This window comes from Colossoma macropomum, unplaced genomic scaffold (assembly GCF_904425465.1).
Source record: "Colossoma macropomum unplaced genomic scaffold, Colossoma_macropomum, whole genome shotgun sequence".
Classification (NCBI taxonomy): Eukaryota; Metazoa; Chordata; class Actinopteri; order Characiformes; family Serrasalmidae; genus Colossoma; species Colossoma macropomum.
The window spans coordinates 20,457,417-20,469,511 of record NW_023494807.1 but is presented as its reverse complement, the minus strand read 5'-3'; the positions used below and the strand labels follow the sequence as shown (position 1 = coordinate 20,469,511).

At 38.6% G+C, this 12,095-nt stretch overlaps 1 protein-coding gene across 1 annotated transcript in view; it reads left to right on the top strand.

Annotated features, from left to right (window-relative positions):
• Positions 1–12,095, top strand: part of arhgap45a (Rho GTPase activating protein 45a) — a 46,667-nt gene that overhangs the window by 21,792 nt on the left and 12,780 nt on the right. Inside the window, 9 exon segments of the mRNA XM_036556359.1 lie at positions 2,358–2,442; positions 3,512–3,584; positions 6,455–6,508; positions 6,510–6,538; positions 6,906–7,033; positions 8,669–8,730; positions 8,950–9,060; positions 10,142–10,222; positions 11,255–11,434. Of these exon segments, the coding sequence (XP_036412252.1) occupies positions 2,358–2,442; positions 3,512–3,584; positions 6,455–6,508; positions 6,510–6,538; positions 6,906–7,033; positions 8,669–8,730; positions 8,950–9,060; positions 10,142–10,222; positions 11,255–11,434 (803 nt within the window).

Here is a 12,095-nt window from a genome sequence, read left to right as displayed (position 1 = left end):
TAAGTAAGTACTGCATCTATCTGTGTGTCTCTTTTCCCTCTTACTTTTACTTCCTACGCATTCTAACATCACTGCAAAGTAATTTACATGTTTCTTATGTGCATTTCACTATAAATAGGAATGTGAAACTATTTCCAAGCAGACAAAAAAGGAAACCCGAGGCTAATATAGTTTGAATTGATTTGCGCTCTTTGCTCCAGACATGATCCCCCACAGGGCTGTGTCAGCATGATAGTGTGATAACAGTAAATGAGGGTGGATAAAACTTCTCAACTTTGTCATCTCCTTCTCATAAGACATTGATATTGCCACATCTGGCACCATGGTAACAGCTCATTATTCATCCGCCAGCTTGTTTTAGAGAGCAGAGACCACAACTATCACACTCTGTTTCCTAAACAAAGTTGAGGAAAACAACGGCCGCTCGTAATAGATTTCAGTCAAACACAATCTCTTCTATGTATTCTGTCTCAGGAAGAATAACCGTATCCATTTATAAAAAGGTTATAAGATATTGTACCTTGTAAGTACTTGACCAGAGTAACAAAGCCTCTAGATTTCTTTTAGAAACTCACCAGAAATTACGTATCCCAAGGGAAAATAAGGAAAAACATCAAACAAAGAAAATATGAAGGGTTGAAAATTTTGAAACCACTTTATTTATTTTTTTTAAATCAACTCCTTTGATTTTTCTTGTTTACTTACATTAGTGCCTAAAGTGCCATGTTTATAAGTGTAGATTTTTTATCCTAATATCTTTACACACCGCTTCCCATGCCTTAAAGGGAAAATATGTTCTAGTTTGAACAAATTTTTAATAAACAAGCAAACAGGACTAAACTAGCACAATGTAGAGTCTTCACCTCTTGTGTACGTGGTCGATTTTTTTTCAACTATAAGCAGTAACAGCCTGTTTAATTATATACTATTTCTGAATGTTCATTATTAAACTGGCCCATATTTTCTTAGGATATTGCTGAAGAACATTAGTCTTTGGACCATGCATCGGCAATTGCACCTTTAATTAGGTCATAGTGAAAGTAGGCCTCTCTGGAGCCTCTGCCTCCGTGCTCCCACTGATTTTGTGGGTTTGGTTACGTGGCTGTGGGGTTGTTGTGATGGTGAAAGGTGAAACTTCTTCACCTCTTTTGGCTGAGTGTTGAAAGGTGCTGCATGTTTCCGTCAAATCATTTTATATTTGTGAGTCAGTGCAGATATTTTTTTTTCACCATTTTTTTCAAATTAAGTCATTTCTAATTCACACTTGCTGTCTAGCCATTACATTGTAGGATCCAACCTGCCTAACGAGTTGCACTGTAGGATCCAACCTTCTTAAGCTGTTAAAGTGTAGAATCCAAACGTCTTAACCAATTGCTGGATATGATTCAACCTTCTTAATCAATGACATTGTAGCATACAACCTTCTTAAACACTTGCATTGTAGGATCCACCCTTTTTAGCCAATTGTCTTGTAGGACCCAATCTTCTTAATCAGTGACATTGTAGTATCTGTCCTTCTTAACCATTTATATTGCAGGATCCAAATTTCTTTACCAATTACATTACAGAATCCAATTTTCTTAAGCCAGTACATTGTAGGATTCAGCCTTCTTAACCGATTGCATTGTAGGATCCAGATGTCTTAACCGATTGCATTGTAGGATCCATACTTCTTAGCCAACTGCATTGTAGGATCCAACCTTCTTAACCAATTGCATTGTAGGATCCAGCCTTCCTAACCAATTGCATTGTAGAATCCAGATGTCTTAACCAATTGCATTGTAGGATCCAACTTTCTAAGCCAGTTGCATGTAGAATCCAACCTTCTTTACTGGTTACTTTGTACCAGGAGCTCCTAAATGAGCCTTGAAACTTCTTTCTTGTTTCTTGTAGTGTAAAGCTAACACCTGTCTGGTTTACAGTGCAGTGGTGATCTTTCAAAGTTTTCAGTGTAACTTCAGTTTTATTAACCACAAAACTGCCATACGTCTGTCAAGTCTCCTGAGGATATTAATGTATTATTACTGCATCATTTAAGACATGATTTAAGACAGCTGTTCTTGCTTAATGGCTTCCTTTGATTACACAATAGAGGAAACTACAAGAATTGCAAGAGTAAATTATAACAGCACAAATTAATTTTAGGTTAAAAAAAATGGAATTTAATAACATTTTTGAAAGAAGGCAAATACCTTTGTAGTAACTCTGTGTTCCTTCTTTTTATCTGAATTTTCACATTGCTGTTAGATCAATAGCATTTGTTTGAGGTATTGTCAAACAGCAAGCAGAAGTTTGTCTGAGGTTGTCCCGACCCTGTTACAAACAGCTCACAGCAATGTCTCATGTCCTGTGTGCAGGCTTCAGCTACGAAGGCAGCACTGAGGCACAGAAGAAGGACTTTGAGAAAGCCATCGAGACCATCGCAGTGGCCTTCAGCAGCAAGTGAGTGCAGCAGCATCTGGACCATAGTGATGCATTGAATTGACTTGATTCAGATGTCTATGTCGTTTCCACATCAATAAAAAAACATTACATCAACCCAGCTGTTGCTAACAGTACGTAAACTTAAAGGTAAAATCGTGTTGACGTAATTTGTTTTATTACTGTGGGAATAGGATACACATTTGCATGACTTTTTTCAGTGCAGTGCTTTGACTTAATCATGTGCTCTTTAATTCCATGTACCAACATAACTTCCCTTTTCAGTTTGAACCTGTGTCACAATGTCAGTTATGACTGTGTCTAAAGAAGACAAACAACTTCTTCAGTTAAAGTGAGCGCTTCCAAAAGGGTGATGGATTCTTGGATGTTTTGTGCTTTTGACTCCGGAGTTAGAAATAATGCAAAAGTGTCTGAAAAGGTGCCAGAAATGTGGAAACACCTGATTAAACACATGTTTTTCACAATCTTAAAGACATTTAATCTGAAGGTTTGAGATTAAATTCTTAAAAATTGTTTGTACAACATCTATAAATAGTAATTTTGATGAAATGTGGGGAATTTATTTCCAAAACAGTTGTTTTTTTAATAAATGCCCCCTCCAACAAGGAGTTACAGTAACCAGCAAGGTCTCTGCATATGTCCTTCAACCCTGTTGGAAAAGTATCTCAGGTAGCTCTTCATGAAGCATCTTAAGAGAATGCCAGGATTGCGCAACGCTCAGTGTACAGAGGAGCTGCTTTCAGGAATGTTGAATATATGAAAATATATTTGAAAATAATATGTAGACATTTTAAAACTTTTGACTAATACTTTATCTGAAATGTTTTGAGTGTTTTTGGCGAGTGTGTAAGGTGTAGTGTATCAGTCAGTGTCGGTAGCTGGACAGATTGCCCTTTTCCTGTCTGATGGCAGTTCAGTGTTTCCCTCTAATAACATCATTGTGTTACGCACACACATTCACAGGCACTGTAGATCTACAAAGGATTTATCATCTTTCTGTCTCTTTGTGTCTCTGCCTCCCCCTTTCCTTCTCCCTCCTGCACCTGTCTCTCTCTCTCTCTCTCTCTAGTGTGTCCGAGTTGCTGATGGGGGAGGTGGACAGCAGTACCCTTCTGTCTCTGCCTCCCACAGAGAAGAGCAGGGTAAGTAAGAATGATACCAAGCTGTAGTGAACTATACTGAGCTCTAGTGAGCTCTGCCTATTTCTAGTGAAGTCTACTTCTAGTGAGCTATACCTAGCTCTAGTTAAGTATACCAAGCTTTAGGTAAGTGTATCTAGCTCTAGTGAACTATACCGAGCTCTAGGGAACTATACTAAGGTTCAATGAACCAAGTGAACTATTCCTAGCTCTGCTGAGGCATGTGCCCAGTACATTGGATCTAGTGATGACCCTGACACTTATTTTACCAAAGTATACCTAGCTCTAGCTAACGATACCTGGCTCTAGCTAACTATACCTGGGTCTAGCTAAGTATACCTGGGTCTAGCAAACCGTACTTAACTTTAACTACTAAGTATACCTAGCACTAGTTAGCTATATCTAGCTCTAGATGACAATACCTAGCTCTAGCTAACTATGCCAAGCTGTAGCGAACCATATCTAACTATAGCTGACTATATCTAGCTCTATCTAACTATATCTAGCTCTTGTTAACTACATCTAGCTCTAGCTAACTATGTCTAGTTTTAGCAAACCATACTCAACTCTAGATAACTATGCTAAGCTTTAGTCAACTATACCTCGCTCTATCTATAATCTATAACTAGCTCTTGCTAAAAATATGTAGATCTAACTAACTATACCTAGCTCTAGTTATCTTTACCAAGCTTTAGCAATCTATAACTAGCTATAGCTAAAATATATAGGTCTATCTAACTATATCTAGTTTAGTTGACTATACCTAGATGTACCTAACTATACCTTGCTTCTAGAGAACCATACCTAACTCTAGTTGACTATACCTAGCTCTAGTTGACTCTACAGAGCTCTAGCAATCTATAACTAGCTATAGTTAATAATATGTATCTCTAGTTAACTCACTCACTCTAGTGAACCATGCTTAACTCTAGTGACCTGTACCAAGCTCTAGCCAAAAATATCAGCTCTACCTAACTATATGAAAACCTATCTAACAAGCTCTGTTTGGGCTTTAATAACTTTAACTCTAAGAGCTCTTGGCATAGAGTTTAACCATTTGAAGCTTAACCATTTCATTCAGTTATGATTTTTTATTATCTTAAGACATATTTTGCAGAAAACACTGAATTATTTGTTAACTATGATTAAATTTATATGTAAGTTCTGTAGTTATGAGTGTAAGGAAGTGAAGTGTGACATTCAGGCTCTTAGGGTTTAAGAGTAAGAGGCTTCTTACTGGTTAGAAGCCTACTGCTCAAATCAAAACAGGAGTGTGAAGTCAGACTGTTCCCCTTTTCAGCCAGTCAGTCATGAACCTTGCAGGTAAAGCAGCTCAGGTGTCAGCTCACACTGCACTTCAGGTTTTTGGTGCTGTTGGTAAAACAAAATGAACTTTTAGCCCTGGAGGAGGAGAAACCAAGAGACATCCATCCGTTCTCCCTCAGCCAGGGAGGTGTAGCAATACTGCAAAATCTAACCAACCGTTTCCTAACCCTGTGTGCGTGTGTACGTGTGTGTAAGAGAGAGAGAGCGCAGGGCGGATGTTGTCGATGGCGTTTGTGTTTGTTGCTTCCTGCTCTAGGTTTCTGTCATAGCTTCCTCTTTTCCTCTCTGACACTCATACTGACAGACTTCACTACCACCATTTGCACTGCCTGTGCTGCACAGTAAAGCAGGGGTGGACCAAATATATATAGATTCTGTCCAAAGTAAATGAAATAAAATGTTCTAACACTATGCTTCATGTTTTTAGTTTATATTCTGCTTGATTTCACTGAAATGGCTAAATTGAAACTGACAATGAATAAGCTGAAAAGCCACAGAGCCCAACCCAACCACACACTAAAAGTATCACTGATTCTGATGTTTCCCTGTTAGGTGTATACGTTTCTTGTCTGGCCCCTTATACGACTAAGAATGACTTGTTTGTGACTAAAGAAAATAGATTTCTTCTTACTTTTATACTTACAATTCTGGCAAAAGTATATATTCCTCACATGTGCTGAAATTTTAGCAGTGTATGTAATAAAATATATTTTAAGCACATCCAAAGTTTCTCCTAAATGTTTAGTATTCTGCTTCTTTTTGGCACAGTCAGAAGCACAGTTTATAAAACACATGAAACTTGCAGTGGAGGACTACTTACAAAATGGATAGTTCCCGTTCTAAAATCCAGTTAGCTGACGTTCAAAGCCATTGAATATACTCAGAATACCATAAAAGCCTTTGTGCTGTTCATGGAATAATCTTTGAGTGTTATGTTATTTTGCCACCATAACCCACTGTTAACGAACAATGAGGATCTGATTGTACAAGCACAAGGGCATTAGTGAGGTCAGGTACTGATGTTGGATGATTAGATCTGGATCACAAAAGCCACTCCAACTCATCCCAAAGGTTCTGGATGGAGCTCTGTCACACCAGAGCATGCTACTGCTCCACAGCCCAAAGCTGGGGGGCTTTATGCCCCTCTAGCTGATGCTTGACATTGGGCATGGAGACTTTAGGCTTATGTGCGGCTGCTCCAGAACGTCCCATTCTATTGTCAGTACTTCTCTATTGAGATTATACAAGCTGTGTGCAATTGAACAGCTGTGTCAGTTATAGGAACACCTCTGTGTAGCTTTAAAGTAGCTGAATTCCCTAATTATAAGGCATGTCTGAATAGATTTGGACAAATAGTGTATATTGCAGGGGCAGAAGAATTGCAAGAATTGTTTGTTGTGATTATTATCAACGATAAATAAATGTATTTATTGAAGTGTATTTTATCATATTTTTTGTCGCTGGTTTATAAAAGTTATTAGCTGTGCATGATTCTTAATTCTGCATCTGATGCGTGTGTGTGTGCGTGTGTGTGTGTGTGCGTGCAGTCTATGGAGAATCTGTGTGGATCGTCGGCAGGGCAAGGGGATGATGGAGGGAGTGGGCCAGTGTGACCATGAGGACTGCAGTGAGTATCACATTCACCCACTGCTCTCACTTCAGCTCATTTTTTTCATACCTCAGTCATTTTTTAAAACTCTGTATTTTATTATATTGATTTACTTATTACATTATTATATTATTCTAAACTTTTTGTTCTCTTGTTTTTATTATTATATCATATTATATATTGATTCTCATTTATGTGTTTTATTTTTATTTACTGCTGTTTCAGATCTTAGCCTGTGAATAGTCTTTATTCTCTTATTCCTAGGTCTTTGTCTTAAGGGTGTCCATATGTAAAGCACCTTCAGTTGTAATTGTTGTAGGAAATCTTATCTGTATTTGTACTACTATTGCGCTTTTTTCTCGTTTGTATTTGTGTGTGTCAGTGATGAGCCCAGAGGAAGTGGATATCCTGCTGCAGCACAGTGAAGGTGGGGTAGACTCTGCGCTGTCCTATGCAAAAACCATCGCCAAGTACATGAAGGACATCATCACTTATGTGGACAAACGCATCGCTCTGGGTAACCAAACTTGATTCACAGTAACAAAGCAAAATAATATACAGTACTAAGTCTATCCTAAAGACAACATATCAAATGTTGAAACTGAGAAATTTTATTGTTTATTGAAAAATATTTGCCCATTTTGAATTTGATGCCAACAACACATTCCAAAAAAGTTGGGACGGGGGCAACAAAGGGCTGGTAAAATTGTATAATACTAAAAAAAAAACACCTGGTAGTTGATTGGCAACAGGTCAGTAACACGATTGGGTGTAAAAAGAGCTTCCCAGAGAGGCTGCGTCTTTCAAAAGTAAAGATGGGGAGGGGTTCACCACTCTGTAAATGACTGCACAAGCAAGTAGTGCAACAATTCAAGAATGTTCCTCAACATAAAATAGCAATCTTCTTTTCATCATCTACGGTGCATAATATCATTAAAAGATTCAGAGAATCAGGAGAAATCTCTGTATACAAGGGACAAGGCTGAAACCCAGTATTTGCTGGCCAAGATCTTTGGGCCCTCAGACAGCACTGCATTAAAAACAGACATGATTCTGTAGAGGAAATCACTGGGCTCAGAAACACTTCTGAAATCCACTGTCTGTGAATACCGTTCATCACTGCATCCACAAACGCTAGGTAAAACTGTAAAATGCAAAGAAGAAGTCATATATAAACAGGATCCAGAAACACGGCCGCCTTCTCTGAGCCCGAGCTCATTTAAAATGGACTGAGGTGAAGTGGAAAAGTGTCCTGTGGTCTGACGAATCAACATTTGAAATTTTTTTTGGAAAATATGGACACTATGTCCTCTGGGATAAAGACCACTCAGCTTGGTATCAGTGCACAGTTCAAAAGCCAGTATTCATGATGGTATAGGGGATGGTATTAGTGCACATGTTATGGGTGACATGCACATCTGTGTAGGCACCATTAATGCTGAACGATATATACATGTTTTGGCAACATATGCTGCCATCCAGATGACGTCTTTTTCAGGAAAGGCTTTGATTATTTCAGCAAGACAGTGTTAAAATACATTCTGCATGTATTACAACAGCATTGCTCTGTATTAAAAGAGTCCGGGTGCTAATCTAGCCTGTCTCTAATCCAGACCTGTCACCCACTGAAAACATTCAGAGGGTGATGAAATGAAAAATGAGCCTTTGAAATCCTATATCAAACAATAACTGGAAAACGTTTCACTTTCAAAACTACAGCAGTTGGTCTCCTCAGTTCCTAAACATTTACAGAGTGTTGTTAAAAGAAGAGGTGATGAAACACAGTGGTAAACATGCCCCCGTCCCAATTTTTTTGGAATGTGTTGTTGGCATCAAATTCAAAATGGGCATATATTTTTCAAAAAACAATAACATTTCTCAGTTTCAACATTTGATATGTTGTCTTTGAACTTTTTTAGAAATGGTGTTGTACTATCACATTGTAAATGCCACACACACTGCAGATTCAATCCAAGGCAACTACTGTCAGACTGTAAATTATGCAGATTCATGCTAGATTACAATTTCTCCATATTACTGTCAGAATGTAAAAAGTACATATTATAATTCTGATAATTCTGTTCTCAGCTAACATATTTGACAAACAGTTTGCTATAATGTGAACGTGTTTCTGTTTCTGTCTGGATTTTAGAGATGGAGTTTGCTAAAGGACTTCAGAGGCTGTACCAGTCGAGCAAGCAGAGCATCACTCAGGTAGAGAACATGCAGAGCACTGTACTGTAGGTGTAACATACCTATGGCATATGAACAAATATATCTTCATCATTATTTGTCTAGTGAATATGACTTGATGTTCGTCATAATAAGCATGTATGTGCTCTCTTCTCTTGTCCCTCTCTCTGTCTCTCTCTCTCTCTCTCTCTCTCTCTCTCTCTCTCTCTCTCTCTCTCTCTCTCTCTCTCTCTCTCTCAGAACCACATGCCCTTGCTGTCTATCTTTTCTCTGGCCCTCGAGCAGGACTTGGAGCAGAGTATTGGAGTGCAGCAGTCCACGAACTCTGTTCTCACTCACTCCTTTCTACAGGTAACACACAACAACAAGAACAGACAAATCCACACAGCAGAGCATCACTCAGGTAGAGAATACAAGGAACAGTTTACTATAGCTGTGCTCCTCACTCTGACCCACTTTCTCACTCCACATGTACACATGTACTTTTTTCTTTAAGTAAAACACAGTCAGTGAGTGACGAGTAACAACTGCTACCTTTTCTGTAATCCATGTTAAACTGTGTCAGTTTTGTTGTGAAGACTGCAGGTGGAATTTACAACCAGAGTCTCAACTGTCCCTGAAAACAGTGATGTGCTGAAATGAGTCACGTTGTTTCTACATGTCTCTTTCTCTTTCTTTCTCTCTCTCCTTATCCATCTCTTTATCTACCCGCCCCCTTTCTTTCTTTTTTCCTCTCTATGCTCTTTCTTTCTTTCTTTTTTCTTTCTTTTTTTTCTCCCGTCCTACTAATTTTTCTTCTTCTTTTCTCTCTTCTTTTCTCCCCTCCATCTCTTTATCTTCCCCTCCCTTTCCTATTCCTTTTTATCTCCCATGGCCTCTTTGCTCTCACTCTCCCCCACATCTCTCTCTTTCTTTTCATCTCTCTCTTTCTTTTTATCTTTATCTCACTCCATCTATCTCTTTCTCATTTCATCTGTCACTAAATCTGTCTCTCGTTCTGCCCATTCTCTCTCTCTCTCTCTCTCCCTTTCCCATTCTTTATCTCTCTTTTCTCTTCATATTTATCACTCTGTTTCTTTCTTTCTTTCTTTCTCCATTCTTTTTCTCTACATCTCACTCTTTGTCTTCACCTCTCTCCTCCTCTTTCTCTCCCTCTTTATCTTTGTCTCTCTCCATCTTTATGTCTCTGTCCATCTCTCTCTCTCACTCCTTCCATCTCTCTCTCTCCATCTCGCTCTTTTTCTTTCCATCTCTGTCTCCATCTCCCTCTCTTTCCATCTCCCTCTCTCTGTGATTTTCTTCATCTCTCTCCTTCTCTTCATCTTTTACACTCTCTTTTTCTTCATCTCTCTCTCTCTCTCCTCTCTCTTTCTCTCTCTCTCTCTCTCTCTCTCTCTCTCTGTCTTTCTCTCTCTCTCTCTCTCTCGTGCAGCCACTCATGCAGCGTAAACAGGAGCATGAGAAGAAGCGGAGAGAGATTAAAGAGCAGTGGCAGAGGGCCAAGAGGAAACTGGTATACAGCTCCACTCTCTCATGTTCTTTGTTTGCTGGCTTCATTATAAACTTCAGCTAAGAATATACAGTACTATGGCAGCCAACTCTATAGCTTAAAACTTTTGGCAGTGATGATTTTTTGCCTGTAAAACACCTTGTAACATTTAAATAATACAAATAAACGTCAATACAGTACAGTAAACGTACTAAATAAATTACATGTCTCCAATAAAAGAATACAGTTAGAAGAATGCAGACTTGGTTCCTGACTTACTGCTGCACCTTAGTCATTGTATAGATTTCTTAAATTCCATCAGCAGCTCATCTGATCTAATTTAATGAAGGATTGATTAGCTGAAGCTGGTAGTGGATGGTAACTGCAAATACTTAACTTCCTTGAGGAGAGATTTGGAAATGTTTAAGCTAAAACACTCACACACACCAAGTCACAATGTATTGTTTGTTTGTAGGTATATCTTGTATTAGTGTCTGACCAAATAAATGCTTAATGCTCAGTTAAATAGTTTCACATATCCTTGTCTCTTTTGCAGAGTACGTGTATACACACACAAATACTTGAAACCTGAAACATTCTGGTATAAAATAGTTTCTCGGAAAACAGGATGATTTGGACGGAAGTAGGAGAGTATACAGCAGTAGTTATGGGAACGAGACTTCCAAAGCGTTTAATGTTTCTGAAAGCTCCCTCACAGAAAGTTATTGCATGCAGTGACTGCATATATGTTGTCTGATGCCAGAGACATTTTTTACAGTAGATTTGACGTGTGCTTTTGGCCTAAGATGTTTGATATGCACTCACTGAGCACTTTATTATGTATACCTTCCTACAGTCTACAGTCATTGTCCATTTTATCAGCTCCACTTACCAAATAGATGCACTTTGTAGTTCTACAATTATGGATTGTAGTCCATCTGATTCTCATGTAGGTTTTTTCTGGTAAACACACGACCACTGTGAACAGTTCTGTCTCTAGAAATGCAGCATTTCAACCTTCAGACCACACTGAATGACTTTGATTACCTCCACCAGGCGGAGGCAGAAAATAACCTGCGTAAGGCGCGACAATGGTACCTGACCCGCTGTGAAGAGTATGAGAAGGCTCGTTCGGTGGCCAATAAAGTGGAGGAAGAGCACAGCGGAACAGGAAGTGGCTCCACCAACAAAGCGCTGGACAGGAAGAGACGACTAGAGGAGGAAGCCCGCAACAAGGTCAGCTGACCCACACAGGAAATGACACCACACCACACATGCGGTCACAGCATGACTTGTGGCAAACGCGTCACTTACACTTTGCCTAATCTGCTAATTTTTTTTCTGATTAGTTGTTTTTGGCTCCACCCAGATAGAAATAATGACTTCCTTGCATGAGTCAGAGCCCCTGAAGTATTCATATTCAAGACATTGTATGTCTTGAATTACTTTTGTTATCCTTACTGTTTAAATGTCATTTTGTAATTTCAGAATTTATAATGTAGGTAAATAATGAATGACAAATAAATAGCAAAAAACAGGCAGAAATAAGGACTGTTTTCAGCAGAACAACTGTACACACAAATCATATCATAACAAAATATATCCTCGTCTACATATGAACACAAACAAGGTATAGATTAAACCAGGCTTTTGTTTTTGGTAGCAATAACTGTGACTGTTCTAAGAGTTAAAACAGTACTTAAGCACCAGTGTTGGGGTAGTTGCACAAAAGTAACTCATTTCAAATAATGAATTATTTTCTCAAACTGCAATGGGATTGCTTTACTGATTACTTCCTGAAAAAAATTAATCACGCTGCTCATTACTTTACTTATATGTTACTCACTAAAATCCAAAACATCTCTACCAACTAGAAAATACAACGAACCAAACCAAA